Source organism: Enhydra lutris, unplaced genomic scaffold (assembly GCF_002288905.1).
Source record: "Enhydra lutris kenyoni isolate GAN:26980312 unplaced genomic scaffold, ASM228890v2 scaffoldscaffold1, whole genome shotgun sequence".
Taxonomy (NCBI): domain Eukaryota; kingdom Metazoa; phylum Chordata; class Mammalia; order Carnivora; family Mustelidae; genus Enhydra; species Enhydra lutris.
In genome coordinates, this window is record NW_019154085.1 from 3741789 (window position 1) to 3767552 (window position 25764).

General features: G+C 32.1%; 1 protein-coding gene across 3 annotated transcripts in view; it reads left to right on the forward strand.

Moving 5' to 3' along the window:
- The window catches only part of LOC111142001 (glutaminase), an 83778-nt gene that overhangs the window by 13492 nt on the left and 44522 nt on the right, over nt 1-25764 (forward strand). For all 3 annotated transcript variants that reach the window (XM_022494925.1, XM_022494935.1, XM_022494931.1), the window contains exons 2-9: nt 1566-1662; nt 2024-2145; nt 6664-6793; nt 7588-7667; nt 10155-10318; nt 16799-16857; nt 25072-25104; nt 25196-25254. In XM_022494925.1, the coding sequence (XP_022350633.1) occupies nt 1566-1662; nt 2024-2145; nt 6664-6793; nt 7588-7667; nt 10155-10318; nt 16799-16857; nt 25072-25104; nt 25196-25254 (744 nt within the window). The remainder of the gene's footprint in view (nt 1-1565; nt 1663-2023; nt 2146-6663; nt 6794-7587; nt 7668-10154; nt 10319-16798; nt 16858-25071; nt 25105-25195; nt 25255-25764) is intronic.

A 25764-nucleotide genomic window follows, 5' to 3' on the forward strand; every position in this document is an offset into this window, starting at 1 on the left:
AACCTAAAAGTTGGTGTAACAGCTTTGAAAGCCAGTTTAAATGATATTAATATCAACATTAATGTTTCTTTTAGGAGAAATTTGATATGTGTTTGTATAACTGTTCATGTTCTGTGAACCAAGTTTATATTCTGTTGTCTTTTAGGATGGAAATATATGGGCCACGAATAATAGGGAGGTACTTAATATTAGGAAATATTAAGTACGTATGGTCTTACTGAAGTATGGAACTATTAAATAATCTTTGGGTAATTCAGGAAATATTTAGATACCTAGAAAAGCTCTTTTTAACAGTATAGAAGCAATTGTGACAGTCTGTTTTACAAAAGTAATGTATACAGTTTTCCTGTGAAACTTGCCATTATACCTATGGCTAGTCCAGAGTTGTTCTCAATTAAGTCCTAAAATTATTAAAATGAGTATTCCATCCTTTCCTTTTGTTTAATTTTCTCTATTGCTTTCTTGAAATATAGATAAAGTCTTTTTTCCAGAATATTTTATACAGCGTGCCATACATGTTTGTATTTCTCTCTCACATTTTAACAGATGGGGAGGAGATCTGTTTTATCTTAGATCTATAATCCTTGCATCACTGTAATAAAGTCATTGATGTTCAGAATATGGAAATGTGTTAATTATAGTTTCAGAGCTAAAAAAAGATTATAATTTCATTATCGTTTACTTGAAAGCTTTTTAGTGGATAGGAAAAAATTCCTTTCTTGTTTAAATTTTGGTTAATTACAGCATCTTATACTAGTTTATTAGTAAATTAAGATTTTAATGTATTTTTTATAGTAAAAAAAATTATATTCTAACAGTCTCCTTTGTGATTTGTGGCATTTGGTCTGTATACGTAAGCTTAGATCACTTTAGAAATATTAACTACAATTACCATCTATTGAGTGTTTACTTTCTGCCAGTCATCATTCTAAATGCATTGAATGTTTCCAGTCAATTGATCCTCACAATAAACAACCCTGTGAGGTAGGCACTATTATCTCATCTCACATGAGGAAATTGAACCATGGAAAGGTTCTATAATTTATCCAAGGTGACTCAACTAGTAAGTATTATAGCTAGGATTCAGAACTAGTATATTAGTCTTTATTGTCCAGTATGTAATTGCTCTCTCCCCCAGGTTTTATAATCAGGTTAACATTTTAATAATATGTAAATATAGTCATCATATTTTTAAAAAAACAGAGCAAAGTATTGACTCTTACCCGAATATTTGCTGAGCTCTATAATTAGAGTTGGGTGTTGTATTAGGCTGTACTGGAGGGTATCACCGTAACAGATGACTCGCTATTAGTAGCACTAGAAATGGTAATCAAGATTTTAAAACCTGGGATTTAAAAAAATCTATATTCATTAATAAGTTAGTTTCTACTTTTTCAGTAATAACTGGTTTGAGTTTGGTGAATTAGCATTTATCATGACAGTAGTCTTGATGAGTAGTTCGGCTTAGCTGTAGTGTGATTCAGTGATTATTTAATAATGGATATACCTAAAATCCATTAGAACGTTTGCACAAGGATTAATTTTGTTTTCTTTTTTCCCTTTAGTAAAATAAAACAGGGTCTGTTACCTAGCTTGGAAGATTTGCTGTTCTATACAATTGCAGAAGGACAAGAGAAAATACCTGTTCATAAATTTATTACAGTAAGTTTTTATATTCTTCTGTGTTAAACTTTTCAAAAATCAGTAATATTGAATCAATAATGCAGTAATATCGAAATGTAGTCTTAAAGCTCATCTGACATGTAGATCCTGACTGACACTGTTTCTCTTATTATGTTTTCAAATTTTCATCATGCTCATTTCAAGGTAATCAGTGAAAGAAAATGAAAGAAACAATGAGAAACTTGTCCAGGAAGTGGGTAATAGTGACACTAAAATGCCCATATACATATTCAGGTCCTGGGTAGAAATTTTTATATACAGGAATAAAAACTTGTAGTTGGAATAAGCATATACATTATCTGCACTATGTATTTACAAACTCTTATTTTTTTAAAAACAGGCACTCAAATCTACAGGATTGCGAACGTCTGATCCCAGGTTGAAAGAGTGTATGGATATGTTAAGATTAACTCTTCAAACAACATCAGATGGTGTCATGCTAGACAAAGATCTTTTTAAAAAGTAAAAAATTCTGCCAAACCTTTAATGGTGATTTGCTATGCTATATGGTGATTTTTCTTTTAAAACAAAACTGCATCTTTGAATGCCCGTGCTTCTTGTGTAACTGGAAAGAAGGGGGGATTTATAAACATCAATTGTTTGACAGAGGTGGTGCACATAAGGTTCTATGATGCACAGGGGTGTAAGAGTAGACTTTCTTTGAAACTACTCTAAGGAAATGTAGGCGTAGATGTTTCCAATTTACAGTATATGGAGATTGCATTCAGTTTGAATAGAGCACACTCTGGCTTGTCACAAACTGATCTCCAGTTCTTCTGCATGTCTTACAGGCTTTTTGAATATGGTCTCTGTTTCTTTCCTACAAGGTGATTTAGTTGACATCATAAAATGAGAAGGCTTCAGACAGCATGTGTTCCTTAGATTTACGTATCTCCATTGTCTGCTTCTCTTTTCTCTTCAGACATATTGATACCTGGGCTTTTGACTGCTTTTATTTCCCTGAAAATATTTAAAAACTAAAAATGCTTTAGAGATTAATACCTTGATTTGGTTGAATGAACATGCTTATTTTGATTTTCCTATATTTGCCTATTTGTTTAGTATTTATCTTCATTAATGTCTTCCTACTTGTCTGATTTCTTAATGGTTTAAAAGATAGCATGTTTATAATGGATCCCAAAGAGGTAAATGGCATTTTAAACTAATAAGAGTTAGGTAAAAACCAGTATAAAACTGTAAACACTACTGTAACACATTGGCTTTTTCTAGACGATAGGGTAAGTTGAGATAGATGCAAAGAATTCTAGCATCTACCTTGAAAGCTTATTTTTATGTATGTATGTATGTATTTTTGTTTAGTTTTATTTTCTTTTGGGGACTTGATGATTTGTCCTAGATGTCTCCTGGAAATATCCTAGGTATTAAGTCATTTTAAGGTATGTGTTTAACTGAAGTCCTTCAGAGTTTCCTGGCATGCTGTGAAGCACTGCTGACAGTTTTGGATTCTTGTCTTTTTACCACAAAGGTTCTTGATTCTGTTAACTCAGCTGACCTTATAAAGTATAAATTTTAGGTTCGTGTTAGAATTAGTGGTAAGATTTTTGAATCTTTGAAATATGTTTCTTTGTGGAGGGGAGGAAATAATTTGTTAGCTGTGCCTTTGCAGTAAGGATTCGTTTTAGTGTTCATGAACTCTCCGAGCAAAGTACTCTTGATTATGGCGCCTTCTAAAGAGTTATTTTAGTGTACCTGAGAGTGAAATTGTCAAGAGGTGGTAGGTAGATCTGTTGATAATAGGTATGAGGAATTGCTTTGGAATTTTAAATGAAAGCAGTATTTTATACATTTTTAGTCTGTTTAAAATTTTTTGTGCTTTATAAACATGTTGCTATGTTTAAATATGAAATTAAAAGTAAACTAAGTATACTGATTATGAAGCCAGGAAACATAATCATATTATTTTCTGCCTATAATTATATAAAAGAATAGCAATTACCATATTTTAAATACTAATCCAATTTCTTAAAAAAATTGATGATTGTAATACAGTCAGTTCCTAACTTGACAAATGCTTAGTGTTTTATATAAGCAGGCAATGGAAAAGTCTCCACGTATAGGTGTAACAATTTCTCTTTTCATCTCTCGAATGAAGTAATTCAAACCTCTGACTATAACCTTTTGAGGTCACCTAGAAAGGTGAATGCTCCAGAGAGGTTCTTTCTTTCTTTTCTTTTTTTCTTTTTCAAAATAAGAAGTTTTCTAGTTTAATGTTGCTTAAATAAACTAACTCCTCTCCATGCTGATGGGAAGGAGATATTACAGTGAATTAATTTTCTCAGGGAAATAATTTATAAAGGTGGATAGGTTTGGTTGAAGTCAGTGTGTTGATAATTTTACCAGAAAATGTTGTTGGTTAATATTATTTAGCCTTTGAGGGTAATCTGAGCAACAATGATTACATAGGATTTTTTTTTAAGGGAAAGTGAATTCTAAGCATACTATTTGGAATATAATCTGTTTGAAAGTTGGAGACTGCCTGTACCCATCTAGATAATTAATTGTTTTTAATGCCAATAATCCTTTAAACTGATAGAAGTAGATAATTGTGTTGAAAACGAATGCCTTATTTATTTATGCATTTTTAACTATACAGATATTAGAACTATTTTTATCTGTGATCATGATTTTTTGGTCTTTTCGGTTTTAGAGGAAAATGAATGGTAGTCTTTGTATCTGTATATTGATTTTTTTAAACAACTTCATCTCCATTATGTTATTTTACTGATGAAAATTAGGAGATACTTTCTAAAACATGTGCATTATAGTTGTTAATCATAAACATTTAAGAAGAAAGATTATTATTCCCAGTTTACAGATGAGCAAGCCAAAGCATGAGAAAGCTGTGACTTGCTGGAAAGTCTGAGCACTTCCTTCTCAGAATTCATTTTTATGTAGAACTTCTAATTTTCTAGTTCCATTCATGACATGTATACTCAAATAGCTCCCAACTAAAACATTTAGTACATGTAATTTTCATCAGTTTGCAGTAAACACTTTCTTGTGTGGTAAGATTGTTTGTGTTTTGCACAGTAATTCACCAGTGAAGTCAGTTCCACAGCTTTACTAGCACCTTCTGATAGAGGGAAAAACAATAACAAACCAGTTTCACTGACTATAGAGTTTTGTTAATTATAAAGCTTCCTTTTAAAAGTGCTGATTAATTTTAAATAGTTAAATAGTTAGTAGTAGGTTAATAATTTAAGTTTGCTTAGTAGTCCTTATATTTTTCCATGTATAACTTCTTGAAAAATTGGGATTTAAGTTTGATACAGATACAGTGCTTTAACATCAGAAATTGTCTTAACTTTTTCCTACTGAGAAATGTGTTCTTTAGTATATATTTCTTACAACTCTCATATGTGCAAATTAAATTGCTATTTAAAACATTAAATATTAAATCATTGGCATACTTAATTTTTAGATTAACTTTGAAACTATGAGAAAACAATTCATTGAATTATTGATATTGAAGTAAATATCTGTTATCTCTGGGATGTCAATTATTTCTGTGTCTATTAATAATAGAAATTAGGACTATAATTTTTTCATGTTGTGACTGGGGTACATCTTTGTCATTGGAAATAACCTATATTATTTTAAATCAGTATTTTAATTTTATACTGACCAAGTGAGTATAATCTCTGAATTTTTTATTAATAGTTAAAAGTGAAATCGGACTTTTAATTTTAATTTGATGTTTCATTTGGAACTATTATAATTAAAATACTGAGATATAAAAACTAAAAAAGAAATACTGAGTGTCTAGTTCTTCGTTTCTGTATTTATAGTTAATGCAAGTTATTTACTTGCAGGTAGTTCTCTTATCTTTAAAGTAAGGAAATCCTCTTTCTCAAAATGTTGATGTTCTCATGGTTGAACAGATGAAGAGTAGTTGAAGCTTACTTTTTATGAAGAATGCCAATTTGGATGTTTTTTTTTCTCCTCCCAAAGAAGCTAATATAGTATCACATCATTTACCTGTGAGGAATCAAGTTACATAACTTCCCGTAGTTTGTGGCTTAACTTTCTCTTACCACATTACTGAGACTCTTAAGAGGATGAGCTTAGAAGGTGGTTCACTGTAACCTATTTAAAAAGCTCTTCTTTAAGGTTACATTAATATATTGATTTTTCTGGCTTAAATCCTTTTTCGAACATAGCAGAATATTGGTTCAAATCATCAGAGTTCATGCTCTCCCATCCACATGGTTTACCATATCTTTATAAATAGTTTTTAACAATGAGACCTTTTATTCCATAGTGTATTACATATCTTATAGTGAATAGAATAATGTGATTTCAAATTTTTGGTGATTCATATAAGTAAAAGTTAATTACTGTACTACTTTATATATAATTTTATTTAAAATTATACATTATTGTTACAAGTATTTTATTCTAATCTGACTAAATAAAGTTGATTTTATCTCTATTTGTTAGCTTGGAAATACAGATTTTTCACACTAATTTAGAGAAAATATGTTAAGATATAAAAAGTTTAGTTTTTTGTGAAATACTACTAATAGTTATATAGGAACTAAGGATATATGTCTGCAGTTACTTAATGGATCAATAAACAGGCTCTCAACTGTGACATATTAAAGTCCAATTTTTGTTAACGAAATGTCATGCTGAATGCTTAACCCTGATGAGCATAAGAAACTTGTCTTTAGATGCTCTTGATATTTAACCTGGTGGAACACTCTGGTTTTTAATCTTTGACACAATTTTTAGGCAATCTAATTTATTTCTTAAATTTGCTCAACAGCCTACAAGCAACTTCATGAAAGACTGCTTGAAGGAAAGAAAATAATATAGAAAGTATAATTTATAGATTTTAGTTATATAAAATGACAAATTTCTCAATTGTTTAAATATTCTCCTAATTAATATTGTTATTACCAATTACTAATATTTGAAAGGCACCCAGTAAGTTAATTTTTTTCTTACATTCCACAGATGTGTTCAGAGCAACATCGTTTTGTTGACACAAGCCTTTAGAAGAAAGTTTGTCATTCCTGACTTTATGTCTTTTACCTCTCACATTGATGAGTTATTTGAAAGTGCTAAAAAGCAGTCTGGAGGAAAGGTAAAATTTTTGATGTGAATATTTTCCTAAACCAGTCACTTAATTAAGCTCAAATTGAGGTATAGAAATTCAGGTTGTGGAGTTTTCGTGTGCTTTGCTAGTTAAGAAGTTTAAGCCTTCTAAATAATGAAAAAAAAAAAAAAAGAAGTTTAAGCTTAAGTGAAGCTACTGGATTAAATCTTTTAAAATATTTTAAATATTCAGTTTTGTTATTAGGGCTACAGAGAAATCTTAAGTTTAAGAATTCTTTTTGATTTTCAGACGATGGAAAAGGCTTTTAACTCTTTAAAAAAAGAGTAACTTTATTAAGAATTTCTGTAAATGTGATACTCTCAAACATTAAATTTGGAAAATTCTCTAAATAAAATACTAAGGGCTATTTGATTTTTTCTCTGTATTGAAAGTTTTTAGGTAATGAAACCCTGCTACCATGACTTTGATTAAAGAAGTTCTATTTCTTTACGTTTAAAGAAAATCTAGTCTTAGTCTCTCTCTCTCTTTTTTTTTTAGTTTCTCTTTTAGAATGTGCTTTTCTCAATTCTCTAGGAATTGAGAATGCATTGGAAAACATGGGACGAGGGAGACTGAGAGAAGTCAGTTAGATCTTACCTGTAATCCTCAACTCTCTTCTGCCCTTAGTTTTTATGAATATAATTATAAAAGATAAACCACAAAGCCACTGAGTAGTATAAAATAACTCTTTATTCATGGAAGCTTAATTAAGATGAATTTTTTGGTAGAAGAAATATTATTTGCTTGTATTCTGTTAATTTTTTTCCCAATATTTTGTATAGGTTGCAGATTATATTCCTCAGCTAGCCAAGTTCAGTCCTGATTTGTGGGGTGTGTCTGTGTGTACAGTAGATGGACAGAGGTGAGTTTATTTCAAATTCATGGAAACCAACTTTAAGCTTTGAATTTTACTTAACAGTGAGCACAAGGGAGACAGGATCATCTTCTGTGTTGGAAACTAGCCATAACATGACAGGAATTCAAGAAGGAAAATAAGTTTAGATTTTAATTTAATTTTTAAAAACTCAACTAAAATAGTCTTACACTAAATTTTATGAGGTATTTCATCTCATTCACAATTGTAGTCTTGTTATTTGAGTATTTATTTTTCAAGTACTTGCAATTACAGTTTTCTTAGGGAAAGCAGACTTGTCAAAACATGAAATTATTCACTAATGAACTGACCACTAATAGAATTGGTTTCTGTTTCTTAGTTTAACAGTAACAGCCTCTCATTGTCTTTGTTGCTCATGCCCTAGATATGAGCGATGTGGTAGTTAAGACGGTACAGTCTTACAGTAGTTGGTTTTTGTCACTTGCAAAGTGAGAAGTTGTGCGCAAACTCTCGGGGTCTCATAAGTCCATGAAAGCGATCTTTGGGAAGTGCTCATGCTGTAGGCAGAGCCATTGACAAATGACATTCTAGCAGAATTATAAAAAGGATAATGATGTGTGAAGGCACTTCAAAGAGAATGATTTGGTTTTAAAATCAATGAATCATGTGAGGCCCTTGAAAAGTTGATAAAATTCTGGAATATTTTTTCAAGAATGACTTTTTATTACGCTGTGAATAAGATATAAGGATTTCTTATCATGTTATAATTTGGTTTTGTCAAGTCAGAAAAATCATGCCAGAAAATTCAATTTTTTTAATTAATTTGAAGGGTTAGCTCAGAGTTACAATCTTTGTGTTCCTTTTGTTTTTTACTAAAGTATTTTTTTAAATTAAAATATAACTTACATAAACCAAGGTGTACATCTCCTAAGTGCACATAGCTTTATGAATTTATATCAGTGATTAATTTTATCCTAAATTTTGTTAAAACTACAAGTTGTTTAGCCTTATAATTTTCAATCTTAAATACCTTCTTTCTAAGTTATCTTTTTATTTTTTACCAACTATCTTCCTCAAGTATTTACAGTAAAAAGACCTATGACTTAGCCCATTTATTATTAAGGTATCTGAGGCCCAAAATTCCTCTAATACTGGCAGAGGTAAAACAAATACTTGGGTCTCTTAACTTCTAGTATGTTATTCTCTCCATTATCACAGGCTTTTGTTCTCATTTGGGCCTGTAAGATGTACTAACCATTAATTGTGTGTTGAATTAAATGTTGGGTGCTATAAAAGGACACAAATACATGGGAAGACATGGCTTTATTCTAGTACAGAGTGATACCTTGTTTTTGTATTTGGAGGAAATGGTTTATCATGTAAAGGAAATTTTTATATTTGGAGGAAATGATTATAATGCAAGGTGTGCATGTGATTGTTCTCTTAAACATTCTCTGTGTGTGGAAATGATTCTTTTAGGTAAGTTGACTTTGGACTAGAACATATGTATTTTTAAATGAAAGGTAATAAGACAAGCTCTTGTCAGGTTTTAAGAATGATTATCAAGTTGAAGTTATAGTCTGAATTAGAAATTATTCCTAAACACGATAGGAAGAATATTACATACTTTTACTATCTATTCATATGTATTTATATTCCATAATATACTTGGAAGTAAGGTGGCTGGCCCTCTGGTGTTTCTTTGCCTTTTCTTTGCCTTTTTTGCCGAGGGGCGGTTATTAGTAGTGTCCAGTTTCACTGTGAATGAGTTTCACTCTGAATGAATGATTGACTGGTTTGTGTTGAGGCATAGTTCAGGGCACCTGGGATCCCAGTAAATAAAAGAAAGGTCTCTGCCCTTACATTATAATAGAGTCAGTCAGTTTTTCCATTTTTAAACCTATTTTGTACTTCATTTACATCCCAGTTTGGAAACATATAGAGCTTTCTTTTTGTTCTATTGTTTGGATACGTGGTAATAATAATGCCATTAATGCCAGCTCTAATACAGCTTACAAAACTTGGTGCTGTTTATTTTAACGGGGCTGGAATTGTGAGTAGATATGGTTCACAGGCTAAGGTGTTTATGGACAAGGTCTCAGAGAATAGAGTGAGATCCAAACTGAGCCCTATTTAAAACTAACCACCACTGTGTAGCCATGATTAAACCTATGGGTGAAGTGGTGACTGATTTCTAAAAGGGTTAGTTCATTTTATATGCTTGAATACTGGTAGGAGTAAGGAGGGCCAAACCCTTTTAGCCTCAGAGGAAAATTTTCACATTACTTATTTATTATCTAATTCTGAACCATATTATTACTTGTGTACTTTTAAGCTTTTGCCCTTTTTTGCAGCATTTAAAAATTTATATTTATTCTTTAATATCCAAGTAAACTTGTGGTAAAATTACGGGAAAACCTTTATAAATTAGAATTAAAATGTAAAAATAACTCCAGTTATTCAAATATTTTTTCCAGTTGATTTTAATTATTTTTTAAATCTACTTTTAAATAGGCATTCTATTGGAGATACCAAAGTTCCGTTTTGTCTTCAGTCATGTGTAAAACCTTTGAAATATGCCATTGCTGTTAATGATCTTGGAACAGAATATGTTCATCGATATGTTGGGAAAGAGCCAAGTGGATTAAGATTCAACAAACTGTTTTTAAATGAAGATGGTAAGAATAATATAAAAGTTCGAAAAAGAAATACCCCTTTTTCCTATTTAAATCTAAGAAGTTGGGATGCGCGGGTGGTCAGTCGATGAGTGTCTACGTTCGGTTCAGGTCATGTGAGTGCCGCATCGGGCTCCCTGTTTTTCCTTCTGCCTGCCACCTGCCCTGCTTGTGCTCTCTCTCTCTGACAAAGAAATAAATAGAACCTCAGAAAAAAAAAATCTAAGAAGTTATTTTTTAATATTTTTGAAGAAAATTAAAAACATTTGTACTTTTTTTCATTTCTCATGGAATTTCTGTTAAACCCATAGACATAGTTTGTTTAATCACCTACTTTTAAAAATGTATATATATTTTTTAGGACTAGAGAGAAGATGGGGCAGGGAGTAAGATTTCTGTTTCACTCCTAACCACATATAGGAGAATGTCTTGTAATAAAATCTTACAGTGTCTGGGATTTGCTGTAAAATAATTCAGTGAGTATAGTTGGGAGTGCTGGGTATGAATTATTACTGTATGTTGGTAATTATTGAGGCTAACTTAGATGCCTACATCTATGTTTATTCTTTCTACTTTTGTATTTCATATATATTTGAAAACTTCCAGCATAACAAGTTTTTATAGTGGCTGTGGTTATAATAATGAATATTTTTGCTTTTTCTTTTACATAACATTTAATATTTGAAAGAAACATGTTAAATAGTTGGATAACTAACAAATCTTACCACTTAATAGGAATTTAAAAGCAAAGGGGGAGGACAAAGGTAGTACTTTTGATCTAATAGAGGTTTTATTTTATTTATTTATTTTTAAAGATTTTATTTATTGAGAAAGAGAAGGAGAGCATGAGTGGGGTGAGAGGGAGAGGGAGAAGCAGACTCGCCACTGCGCAGGGAGCCCCACGCGGAACTCAGTCCCAGTACCTGAGATCTTGACCGGAACCAAAGGCAGATGTTTACCCAACTGAGCCTCCCAGGCACCCCTGATAGACATTTTTTTTTTTTGGTTTGGTTGCTTGTTGTTTTCTGATAGAAGTTTTAATTCTAAACACCAACCTATATATTGGTTTCTATATTTCAGTCTTTCTGACATATACTGTGTTGCTCATTTCGTGGTGAGTGAAGATTTAGAATCAAAGAAAGAGTGAAGGAGTTTAATGGTTGCAATAATGGTTGTGACAAGTACACTTTTGCAATTTTTGTTTGTGCTGGATAAAAATGAAATGTGCCTTATACTTGTTATTGTTTTTTTAATGAAGTTATAAAAATGGTCTTTTCTTGGGGTGCTTGGGTGTGCGTCACCCAGTAAAGCATCCAACTCTTGATTTCTGTTCAGGTCATGATCTCAAGATCCTGGGATTGAGCCCATAGTGGGGCTCTGTGGTCAGCAGGGAGTCTGCTTGAGATTCTCTCTCTGCTTGTCCTCTGCCCCTCCCCACTGCGATCTTTTTCTCTAAAATAAATAAAAGTTAAAAGAAAAAAAATGATATTTTCTTGTGCTTCTCTATTTGTTTTGAGAGCAATTATATTTTCTTACTTAGTTCACCATAGTCTTTCTGTCCTGATGCTGCTGTTGATTTTATGGACATTATCATAAACCAACAATTTCAATAAGGTCATCATATGCAGAAGAACCTTATTTATTAAGCCCATTGACATCCAGGTTTAATATGGGAATAACTAGTATTTTTGTTCTATCAAGATAGAGCATTTTATAGGAAAAATTAATATTTTTCCATGTAAGCCAAAATAGAATAATCTAGGTGGTTCTGGTGAATTGTGATTGGCTTTGAGAGAGGTATTTAAAGAATAGAAATGAACAAATACAGGAATTCAAATGTGAAGAAATATTTGAGAAACACAAAGAAATAAAATGGGCATGGAATAAATGAACATTACAAGTAATACTTTTTTTTGCTCTGTAGCTTTATGAGTTTAAAATTATAATTTACTGGGGCGCCTGGGTGGCTCAGTGGGTTAAAGCCTCTGCCTTCGGCCCAGGTCATGATCCCAGGGTCCTGGGATCGAGCCCCACATCGGGCTCTCTGCTCGGCAGGAAGCCTGCTTCCTCCTCTCTCTCTGCCTGCCTCTCTGCCTACTTGTGATCTCTGTCAAATAAATAAATAATAAAATCTTTAAAAAAAAATAAATAAATAAAATTATAATTTACTGACACAGTAGTCTATAAGAAAAAAATCATAAAAACTTAGGGATTTAGCACTGGTTTATAATTGAAATATGAAGTTTAACAAGAGGTTTTACCTTGATGTTCTTTGATTTTTTTTTCCAAGCCGGTCCAGGAGTCTCAGAAGTAACGGGAAAATGAAGGCCTCACTGTGCCACTTCTGCATAGATTCTTTGCTCTAAAGTTTTGGTTTTAAACTAGCCCAAGATAAAAACAATTTATCCTTCTTCTTCATACTTAAAACTTCAAGGGTAGATTTATGATGAAACTATACATTTCATATATGTGCATGTGTCTGTGCATCTAGCATTATAAAATTTTAAAAAAAATTTGTGTTTATATTCTTCTAGCTTTGTAAGATTGTGGTAAGTTAAGATTAATGTGAACATAATAAAAAAATTACAGTACTCTTTTAACATCAGTAGTTTTACAGTGTTCTAACAACATAAAAACATTTTAGTGCTGTGGTGGAGAGTTGGTCTGATACTTTCTGTCAAGAAGTAGGTTACTTACTTGATGGAGATAATCAGTTTTTGAAAACAGCTGTCACCTAGTGAAGTCTTTTTCTATCTTAGAGTAGAAATTAGATTAATTAACAAATACTTACAGAGCCTTCTTCCACTCTATTGTTAACAGCTTATGCAGGGTAAATGGATGTTGGTTCTTTGAGTAACTTAGGTAGCTAATACTAAAGGATATGGCAACAGTTATACATCTATCTAATACATGCAGACAAAATATAAACTCTTATCTTACAAGTGTGTAATTTACAGAAGCCAAAATATATATGTTGGTTTATATTGTGAAAGATTTGAGAAAGAAAGGTGTTGAACTAATTTACATGAGGAAGACAGGACTGAATTTTATATGGGAAGAACAAAGTTTGGGTGGTTGGGTAAGTGGGCAATGCAGAATTAAACTTTATGTAGAATATACTTTAATTTTTATATTGCCCTTTAAAATTCTAGTGTAATACTTAAAATATAAGTATCCGTATCAAACTGAAATTAATACATTTTAGTTCTTTAGTATGTACATTAGCAACCTTTGACTTAGCCTCAGTTATGATCCACACCTTTTAAGGTTCATATGCTTAGCAGTTGGAGAACTTTTGCTAGTGTAATATAATGCATGTTTTGTCACTTTGGAGAATAAATACTTGGCTAAAATTAAACAGTTTTGTGCATTCTAGTTAAAAGTGCTCCTAAATTTCACATGTTGCCCTTGTCCATTTTATCATTATACCAAGCTAATTTTTGTCATTACTTCAGATGGTAGATTTTATTAATTAGCTTATGTGTTATTTCTGCTGTCATGAGTATTTTTTAAATAAAAGTTCTAAATAGAACCTTTCAATTCTCCCCTCCTACCTAGAGTGGAGCAGGAAGCAAGTAGATTTTATAGTCATAGGTTTTAGACTGAGGTTTTAGATTGCAGTAATGCTGGTGTTATATTATAGTATCTGGTATATTTCCAAACATTGAGGTGTCTGGCTTTTGAGCCAAAGGCAGAGAGAGCAGTTGCTTACATCTGAAAATTGCAGCGTCATGCCATGAAATGGTTTAATGTTCTTTGAAAGGTCGTCTTGAATGTAGCTGATGTGATATTTGCAGAATATTTGTAATTTAGATAATATTAAATGCACACATTTATGTGTTACCATTGGAATATACACATTAGCTGCCTCCTAAAGGCCCTAGAGCCTAAACATGATAATGTCAAAAAACCATGAAAGGGCACACACAGAAACAGCTACACAAACATAAATATAAACTAATGTAGCACAGGCTGATCTCTGTATTGTTTTCTGTCTGTATCTTTTTTTTTTTTCCAGGTGAATAATATTGGAAATTTTTGTTTCTTGGCTCCCTCTTGCCACGTAGTACTTTTCTTTGACAGTAGTTGCTCTCATTTTGTGTGACCTAGAGAAGGCAGACTTTTCTTAGTGAGATTTGGGATAGGTCAACTCTTAATTGTAAATACTCTGATACTATACTAAATTTTAACATTTGGAGCTAATCATCATCATGAGTAACCCAAAATGTACAGTGTTTAAACCATAGCTGCTAAATCACATTGTTGATCTTATATTGAGGGGAAACTAGTAAACTGTCAATCACCTAATATTCTGTCTTTATTTTTTTTAAATAAAAAAAAATTAATGGTGTTATTGGGAGATACTTCACATGCCATATAATTCACCCATTTAGAGTGTAGAGTTCAGTGGCTTTTAGTGTATTAATAGAGTTGTACAGCCATTACCATAATCCATTTTGGGACACTTTTGCCCAAAATGATACCCTGTACCTATTAGCAGTGAGTATCCATTTCTCTCCTTCCCTGGTGACTAGTAATCTACTTTCTGTTTCTATAGATTAGCTTGCTCGGGGGGCCTGGGTGGCTCTGTCATGACTTTTTCTGCTCAGGTCATGATCGTGATCGCAGGGTCTGAGACCCAGCCCTGTGTGTTTAAGATTCTTTCTCTCCCTGTACCCCCCAATCCCCCGCTTGCTCACTCACTCTCTTAAAAAAGAAAAAGATGGTTTGCCTGTTCTGGATATTTTATATAAATGGAATCATATGATATTTGGTCTTATGACTGGCCTGTTGTACTTAGAGTATTAAAGTGCTCTCACGTGGTAGATTGCATCTGTACTTTGCTTTTTAAAAAATGCATTGAAGAGGGTATATGCTATGGTGAGTGCCGAGAAGTGTGTAAGCCTGATGATTCACAAACTCTACCCCTGGGTACATTTAATTTAATACATTTTATGTTAATAAAAATAATAACAAAATAATGATAAAAAACAACCCCGATACTCTCCTATTTATGATTCATAAAACAAGACAATGATTAGTAGAATTAGAAAAAAAATTGCTGAATAACATTGCGTTGTATGGGTAATAATACCACAATAAAAATAATCACGTTGTGTTTAGACATTCATCAGTTGACAGGACATTTAAATTGTTTTTCGCCTTTTGACTATTACGTATTATGCTGCTGTGAGCATTGGTTTGCAAATTTTCATGTGCACGTATTTATTTATTTCTATTTTTATTGGTTATATACCTGGAAATGGAATTGCTCAGTCATATGGAAACTGTTTAATTGTCGAAGAACTGCCAGGCTGTTCTCCAGAGCTCAGAGTTATTTAGTTATAGATTAATTTTATAGAAGGCAACTTGCTTAAAATTTAAGGACAATAGTAATTATGCAGTAAGTGAATTCTGTTGGATTATCAAGTTAGATAAGAATTTGTTCCCCCCAAAATAAATCACTACCACAAATAGATAAATTAGGAATTGTGCTTTCAGATAAATGTTTTCAATGTCCTAAGGCGTTAATATTTGGCATTTGTGCCATGCCATGAATGACAGGGTAATCAGTTGAGATTTGAAATTCTATTTGTTCTAAGAATTAAAAGAGATAGGATTTTGGATGAACTTCAATTTTAAGTATTTTTAAGATAAATACATCTTTATTGTCAGGAAATACAGAAAAATAAAGAGTATCATTTAAATCCCATGTAATATTTTTTATCATAGGTATATCCCTTTATAGTGTTTGTGTTTTCTTTTTCTGCATATGTATGTGTGTATTCATAAAAACAAAAATAAAGCACTTTTAAAAAAAAGATTTTATTTATTTGATGGAAAGAGCACAAGTAAGCAGGCGGTAGGCAGAAGTGGAAGGTGAAGAAGCCCAGCAGGGAGCCCAGTGCGGGGCTGACCCCCGACCCCAGCTGAGCCACCCAGGTGTCCCCAAAATAAGGCATTTTAAAAAGCAAAAGTGGTTTCATACTAGATGTGCTGCTTTCAAGGTTATTTTTTAACAACATTATTTGAGTGCATAAGGGTGTGCCATTTACATTTAAGCATTTCATGTGTTTTACTTCATGCAGAAATTATGACTCACTGAGGTGTTGATGTTCTTTATTACTCCCAACATACAGTGGGAAAATTGAGGCACAGTGAAGTTCAGTTACTTGCATACAGTCAAATAGCTAGGAAATGGTAGAGTTAGGAAATTTTAATGTACTTTTATACTGCTATTCACTGTCTTTCAATACATATGAATCTTTGTTTTCCTATATAATTATTATAGAAATATATTATTGGTTTGATAAGTAAATGACTTAAATGCATTCTTTCACCCTCTCTTCCCCCTGCCAAAAAAAAAAAGACTAACGATATCTTACATAAAGAAAATAGATATATATTCACAGGAAATACCTATGCATCATGGGAAATGATATCAAGTATTTGAAACGATGCTGTTGTTTTTATATTTTACAGATAAGCCACACAATCCTATGGTAAATGCTGGTGCAATTGTTGTGACTTCATTAATAAAGGTAAAATGTTGACAATTCCTTTTAACCTAGTAAGTTTTTAAAAATAACTAAGGCATAAAGATGAATCTTGGATTATTTATGTAGAACTATGAAAAGTTTTTTTAAAAAATCTTATGGTATAAAACTAAAATTCTTATTTATTTAAAAATAAATAATACAGTTTCAAGGACGGAATTAAAAAACAGATGACTCACTGTAGAGTTACTCAGTTACCCTTGACCTGAAGATCTGGCAAAAATTCAAAAAGAAGTCTCTGCTGAACAATAGGCACAGAGGTTTTTCTTCTTAAAGTTTTGATATTTTTTTTCTTCCCTTTCCTTTTGGCTCTTGGAAAATAAACAGATGTAAACACAGTTAAAAGCATTTTCTGTTAACCGTTTGTCATCAGCATCTGTAGGAACAAATGTTTTTGGTACTTTGTGTTACGACAAAGTACATTTACCCTTGAATATTCCGAAGTCCTACTACTCCCTCAGGAGCTACATTCATGATTTTCATTTAAACTTCTTTCATTTGTTTTGCTTATTATCATAACTAAAATAAGTAAGACTTATTCCAATTATTAAGTTATATTATTTTTCTTATGTATCGTTTTACATTATATGTTTTGATTGTTTTAGTGTCTGGTTTGCCTTAATAATTGGAAGCTCTAATGTTGTTTGGAATAAGTATTTGAAAATGATTTGAGTGTGTGATACTGTTTAGATTTTTAATTTCTAATTATAAATTTCATTCATATTCAAATAAATCTCATTTATGTTTGGAACACTTGTATACTTTCTTCAGTGAATCTGTGTTTATCTCTTCCAAGCATAAAAAAACATAACAACATGGCTTTGTAGATGCTTTAGTGAGGATGAGATACCCTGGTTACATAAAGAATATTTGGGCCTTTGGCCCATTTAATAAAAATATACCTAATTTCTGTACTGGAAATCCTTTTTCATAAATTTTATATGTTCGTGAGAAAAGGCTTTCAAATAGAAGACTACTGTCATAAGAATTATGTATGTTTAGTTGTTATCTTAGGACAAATACTTTGTAAGCATTGGTCCACTTAATCCTTGTAACTCTAGTGAGGTAGGTATTATAGCCAAGGATTATTCTTTAATGTAATTCATTTAGAAGACTATGGAAATTTTTATTTTGCCCATTATAATATTTGGCTATTCGTGACTGTTTCACCCAAGATAAAAGTTGTCAGTTTGAGGTGAAAGAATATTTGTTTATTGTAGAAAATTATAATACAAATCTTTGCTAGCCACAGTCCTTCCTTCAGGTAGTTTGCTTACCTTGTAGTGTGAGATGGACACAAGTATAAATGGGTCCTTACAATGAAATTCAGTGAACACTGCGATGAGAGAAAAGTCTCATTAATAATTGTTTAGATTTGAACAAGTAACAAATTAGAGGTAAGGAAAGTTATAATAACACAACCTATGTATTAGTGCTTGCTTGATGAGAAAAACCACTAGAATGGTTCTAAACCTTTTTGGGTCTTCCCAGAAAAATGTTCACTTAATGATGATTTTATATCAACTAAGGAGTTTACAGACCCTTCGAAGCTGATCTGTGAGTCCAAGTTGAAGAACTCTTATATTGGAGAAAGAGTAACATAGCACACCAGTAATATTTTCAGGAAAGGGCATGTATAAATGATTAAAGGAAGCTTTCCTTAACTGCATGCATTTAAACATCTTTTGTTTAATGATTCATGGGTTTCATATACTATGCTGAAATGCTGCATGTAAATGCATGTCTGGTCACATCATAGCATCACTTCCTCCGTTTCACTTCTCATGTGCAGTCATGAGCCATAAAAGTCACATTGAGCCACATTAATATGAAACAGTGAAAAAAAACGCATATACACAACATAAATGTGGTTCAGTGTCCAACAGTGCAAAAGTTTAACTGAGTCATCTTGTATTTATAAATTTGATCAGTGATTTTAAATATATAAACATTTTTAATTTACTGGCAAAGTTGAAAATGAGGCTTTGGGATATAGTTCATATTTAAAGTCACTTTCTTGGAATGTTTGTTTTGTTTTTAGAAGTGTTTCACAAGTTTCTTTCTCTTTCTTTAATGAAGTTCATCTAGGTCTTGGAGGGGTAAGCTTCATCTCCCTCTGTAAAACTGACTGTCCCAGAATGTAATATTTCATTAGACTGTTTTTTTTTTTTTAAAGAATTCAGAACGCCTCTAAAAATCTGTATGTGATCTGTGAAGTTTGTACGATCACATATTTATGAATTGGTAATCGAAATTGAGGTAACAAAACCGTAGCTGAAAGGGCCTTCAAGTTCAGCCTACTTACTTTATGCAGCGAGGAAATGGAGACTAGACAGGGATTGACAGCAGTAGAGCTGGGCCTGAGCTAAATCTGGTTTGTTTGCACTTCATTACAGTTCACTCTACCATATTTAATGTACATGTTTGCTGCTTCTCTTGGTGACATCTTTGTCTCTACCTAGCATGGTTATATTGTCCAAAAAGCAGGAATTTTATTTTCTTAATTTTAACTGGCTCAAAAGATAACAATTTATTGGCTTAAAAGTCACATCTGATTTTTAGTGGGTGTAATATGGTCATTCTTTGGACATTATTCAGTACCTGCTATCTGTAAGAAACTAATGCTTTCTCGGGAGCTTGCATTTGAGTATCCAAAGCGTGGATATTTTACCATGGCTACTAGATGTGAATTTTATTTTTTAGCTCTTTTAGTTGATGACGTTAAGGATGGTTTTTTTGTTTTTTTTTTTCCAAACTTCAACTTTATGTGCTGCTATTAAAACCTTCTCCTCATGTTAGTCCTCTCCCACCCCACCCCAAAAAATTAAGTAGAGTCTTTAGTAAGACTCTTTATTTCTTAATTTTGTAGTATTGATATTTTTTCCTTGTAGGATTGGAGATGATCCTCAGGAAATGGGGGAAGAGGCAGAGCAAATGTTCAAAAGGATTAGCTGATTGTGGAAAAGGAGGATTTGGACAGAAGGAACCTGTTGCATAAATTCTTAACTACTAAACTTATAGGAAAACTCCAATATTTAAAATTTTAAACAAAGCTTATATAGGTAAATACCTTCAAAAAAACCAAATGTCATTTTGTACTTAAAATGCACATAATTTAAACAACTATAAAATTAATACCTTTTTTTTTCTTTGCGGTAACTACTAAGTTTAAAGGAATACTTTCTGATGCAGTTTGTTTTATCTGATGATGATAATATGGTTGCTTTGTTTAAAAGGAAGAGTAAAAATAAATTTGAAAGGAGCACAGTTAACTCTGGATGAAATAGCAGTATATGTATGTAATTTTTTTCTTTGCAATGGTAAAAACTTCACCTAGTTTAAAAGTTAAGATCTTCAGGTAACTTGAGAGTTGGGGTGGGAAAACGAGGACAACATATTTCAATATAATTGCCATAATTCTGCTTTTGTATTTTAAAGGTAAAGCATAAGTCACATTCTCTTCTGTATTTATGTCTCTCCTTATTCTGGTGGTATTTTCCAGTTTTTGTCATTTAAAGAAGACTGATTTTTTTTTTAAAAAATCAGAAATATTTTTAAATTAAAAAAATCAGATTTTTTTTTCTTTTTAAAAGATAGTTCAATCATTCTCCATGAAAATAGGATGAATTTAGTTAGTCTGTATGTAGTGCTCAGTTTGGTTATGTTAGCAGCAACCTTTTGGATGTGCCTGTGAGCCACACTTTTAAGGTGGTTTATGGCTCTGGGGAGCTCTGGGTGATGCCTTGGATTTGGTGATTTTATTGTGTTAATTGTTTTATTCACTCCAGGTTTATATCAGTTGAATTATTTGAGGTTTTTTTTTTTTTTTTTTAAGGTTTTATTTATTTATTTGTCAGAGAGAGAGAGGGAGAAAGAGGAAGCACAGGCAGACAGAATGGCAGGCAGAGGCAGAGGGAGAAGCAGGCTCCCTGATGAGCAAGGAGCCCGTTGTGGGACTCGATCCAAGGATGCTGGGATCATGACCTGAGCCGAAGGCAGCTGCTTAACCAACTGAGCCACCGAGGCGTCCCTGAGGTTTTTTTTAATGAAAGGCAAATAGTTTATTGCCAACAGAACTTTTTATATTTAGGGTTAATTTAGATAATACTAGAGTTAGAATATTATTTTTTTACCTATAATATCTACTGTGATTCCTCCAAGTATTATTTAGCTTTAAAGCATTTTCTTTGGCAAGATTAAACTAAGAGTATTCTATAAAGTCATTTTCAGTTACTTCTTTTTGCCTCTTTTATGCCTCTTTCCTCTGCGATTGCTAATTTTCCATTTGCTTTTACACCTCCATACTTTATGAATGAAATCAAATGATTTACTTACAAAATAACTGATTAATGCATGGACTTCAAATGAATCATTTTTATATTAAATTTATTAGCGTATATCCCTGTTAACAGTAATATTTTCACCTGTGTTTTAGTGTATAATTCATAATTGAATTCAAGAGTATGTTTGTTGTAAAAACAGGCATAAAAACACTCCAACATGGTTACATTAATTCTTTTAACAGCCAGTGTTTATTTTTTTTATTTATTTTTTTTTAAAGATTTTATTTATCTATTTGACAGACAGAGATCACAAGTAGGCAGAGAGGCAGGCAGAGAGAGAGGAGGAAGCAGGCTCCCTGCTGAGCAGAGCCTGATGAGGGACTTGATCCCAGGACCCTGAGATCATGACCCGAGCCGAAGGCAGAGGCTCAACCCACTGAGCCACACAGGCGCCCAACAGCCAGTGTTTAAAACTCTGTGCCTGTTTATCACATTTTCATTCATAAAGTTTTCTTTAATGAAATGGAAATTCCTTAAGTTAGTGTAGGTATGTTTACAGAGAAACTAGTTTGTATACTTTTCTAGTCTCTGGATCCCATTACTACTGTTTTCAAACAAAACATGGTTTGCTTTTTAAAAGTCATTTGATCTCCAGGTTCCTGTAAGTCTTTTTTAACATATGAAAATCCCTTTAGAAACGTCCTTTATCTCTACCCACGGACACAATTTAAATGTATATTATCAGTCATTCCTTACAATGCAGCTCATTCTGCCCATGAGGACTGTCCCCTTCCTTTAATAAAAACACTTTCTCACACACACCAAAAGAAAAAAAATTCATTTGGTGAATATGTTTTCTCCGATTTATTTATTTATTTATTTATTTTTTAGTTTTCCTAATGTACTTACTATGTATCACTATAACTTTTTCTAGAATTAAAATAACATATCTAATAATGGTTGTAGAGTGACTTAAAACTGGGCTAAGCATAATCTTGTTATGGGAATTTTCTTTTTCAAGACATAAAGGGGCATTAATAGTTTTAAGACTGTCAGTTTCCAAATTTCAGTTTTCATATGTGTCTTTCTTAAAATTAGTCTGCCTTTGGTCCAGATATTTCCTTCCAGTTTTCATAAGAAGGCATACTTGTCATGCATCCCAAATTTTATTCTAGTGCACTGCTTTAGGTTGTAAAAACCTCTTGGGCACCAACAAAAAAGAACATTTTGAAATATTAGAGTCAGTGGTATTGAGGATATGAATCATTGCAAAGAGTGGAACAACCCTTTGTATATGAGGTTGTTTCTAGGTCTTTGCTTTCAACAAAATGGACAGAGGATCTGATCAAGCTGTTAGTAGGAGCATTAAGTCTAAGTTTTAAGGATGGGTTGACTCTTACATGTAAAGAGCCGAGTGGTATTGCTCTAACAAAACCTTTCCTATTTCAGTCTACTCCTCTGTTGTCAGCAAAATTTCTCAACTCATACATCCGGAAAATTTTAAATAGGAAGATTTAATTTCTTAATTTTAGCTGTAGAAAGTAACAGCTGTAAATTAAGATGGGACATTATTAACAAATAAACATTTTTTTCTTCAACTTTTCAAACATATACAAAATAAACATGATAGTATAACTAGCCCCCATGTACCCATTCCTGGCTTCTGATTTTCATAACATCTCTTCTTCCACCCCTCTGTACCCCACTACTAGATAATGATGATGGATTTTTTTTTTTTTTACAGTTTACATTTTTGCTTTTGGGGGTTTTACTCTAGTTTATTTTTTATGTGTGCTTTTTCTTTCACATCTTTGCAGATAAACTTTATACAGTTTTTTGTTTGTTTGTTTTTAGAAATTGACATTTTGTAATGAAATATATCCCTGAGATACACTGAATCCTCCCAAGAGATACAGGGGCAAATATATTTTATTGACTTAAATACTGTTTTCAGGGTAGATAGTAAGAGCAAACATTAAGCAAGTGCTTTTACATTTAAGTGGGGGAAGTTTTGGGGAGAGACTTTCTTGGGTCAACAAAAATCAGTGAGATACTTTATTTTGCTTGTTTATATAATCTGCCTAGGACATTTCAAATAGCTTATGCAAAATGTTATATAACGATTGATGTTCGTAAATATCAGTTGTTTTTTAAAAACCGCATAGAAGCAAAACTCAGTTGTGCTTTAATTTAGTAAGCTGCAAAGTAGACCAAGCATGTGACCATCGTCTAGAGTTGAAAGGTTTTTTTTCTGTTCTTTTTATTAAACATGACAGCTAAATAAAGCAAATTTGTATTTGTTTTGTAGGGACAGTTTAGGTCAGAGAATGAAAGTTCAGTATAACCTGTCTATTTTACATTGATTAATTGTATAATGGTGATTACCCATGTAACATCCCAATGCAAATGCTGACATCATTTTCCAAAAGAGTTGTGTTTTTTTTTTTTTGTGCTTTCTCAAAGGTTAAAAAGGTTTTTGTGGTTTAAATGTTGTTACATATTTTACAGCATTAGGATCTATGGAATATTTTGACAACTGCAACAGTTCAATGAAGTTGGTAATTTCTTCTTTTAATTATTTTTCATTGAACACCTTTGGACTTAAATTTCTACATTTTGAATTCTGGTGTATTATAAGGAAAGAAAACTTAAAATACGTCAAAAGGCACTTTAGAGAAAATACAGAGTTAGTGATTACAATATGGCTGTAGCTAAATTATCCTTATCTTGTTTAAGCTTTGTTAATGCCTAATTTTGATGAAATAGTGTGTTCTTTTCAGCTACTGACTGTATATGTGATTGACATCCTTTTCTTAAATAAGTTCATTTGTAAGGTTTCATGGATTATCAGCCACATCCTAGTCCACTTGTAAAGTGGAGAATGAACCTGGCTTTATTCAGTTAAATAATTCTGTGGTACAGATTTTCCCCCTCATAATAAAATTTGAAAGTGTAATGTTTTAGAATTTTTGAGGGTAAAGTTAAGAAATTTGTTTAAAAATTTTTAGTTGTCAAATTATTTTAAACCTGTTTTGAAAATTAGAGATGTATTGTTTCTTTTGGGTGCACATCACCAATTAATACGTTTGATTTCAGATCTACATCTTACTGCTTTGTAAACTTCGCCGAGGTAAAATGAAACCATTTGGCTACTTGAACTGCTCTACGTTACATAGGTTTTTCCTATTGACATTGCAGTAGCTAACATACCCAGAAATAGCAGTGACGAAACAATACATCTTCCATGCTCTGAATTGGCATAATGCTAAATTCAAATGTAGCTAATTTTCTTAGAGACTATGGAATATATGTTTTTTTAGTTCAAGTATTGTTAAAACATTTGAGATGTGAAAGGTAGAGCTTTCTTTACATTAGCAGAATGTATTCAGAATGTTTGCATATACTAGGATTATAAAAGTTTAGTTAGTTTTGCAACATAACTCATTTTTCTAACTCTAATACTGGTTTAAGGTTATTTTAAAAATTAGATCGTTCTAAATTGAAAACCATAATTTATAAATACTCAATTCTTTTCTAAGGGTGAAACTTTATTTTAAGTTTTTTTTAAATATGAAATTAAATAACATACATTCTAGAATATTATGTGTTGTCCTGAAAGTTAAGGGAACTTGGGGTAACTAAAATTCTGTAACTTTGGGTTGGGTAAAGATATACTTAAAATAAAGCATTCCCTTTATAATTCAGATCCATTCTCAACATATTGGTGTTAATAAAAGAATATGTAGAAAGTTTATGTAAATATTAAATTATTTTAGAGTATTTCCTAGTGTTAAAAGTACTAATGCACAGTATATTAATCATAATGATAGCAGTTTGAAATTTTGGTACTATATTCACTTAAAACTTAACTGTGGGATGATGCCGATATTAACATTTATGTCTCATTTCTTTGCAGCAAGGAGTGAATAATGCTGAAAAATTTGACTATGTAAGTGCAATATGGAATTCAGTTTTTGTGCTATATTTATATTCCTTATATATTTGTTTTTTGACTAATACTCTCTAATTTTGGTTTACAGGTGATGCAGTTTTTGAATAAGATGGCTGGCAATGAATATGTTGGATTCAGTAATGCAACGTGAGTCTGATTTGTGGCTTAAGTTTTTTATAATAGGCCAGGCCTCTTTAAATTAACAAACGTAACTAGATTATAGAATTCTATTTTAAATGCTGTCTTGTCCCACCTCTCTCCCTCCTTTTCCCACCCCTTTCCCTATTGTAATACACAATATACTTAGAATTAATCTGTTTTCCCTTGTTGGTCCTAGGGTTTACTTCAGTGAGTAAATAAATGCTTTAAACAGTTTTGATAAACTTCTTGTGGGTAATTATAGAGTTAGAAGGGAACCCAACTGTACCTTAAATTACTGGTAATTAGGGATACCTGGGTGGCTTCTTTGGCTCAGGTCAAGATTGCAGGGTCCTGGGATTGAGTCCCTCACCCTGGTCCTTGCTCAGCAGGGAGCCTTCTTCTCTCTGCCTGCCACTCCTCCTGCTTGTGTTCTCTCTCTCTCTGACAAATAAAATCTTTTTAAAAAAATTGCTGATAGTTATTCAGTTTTCTTTTTGCCTGTGATACATGTTTTAT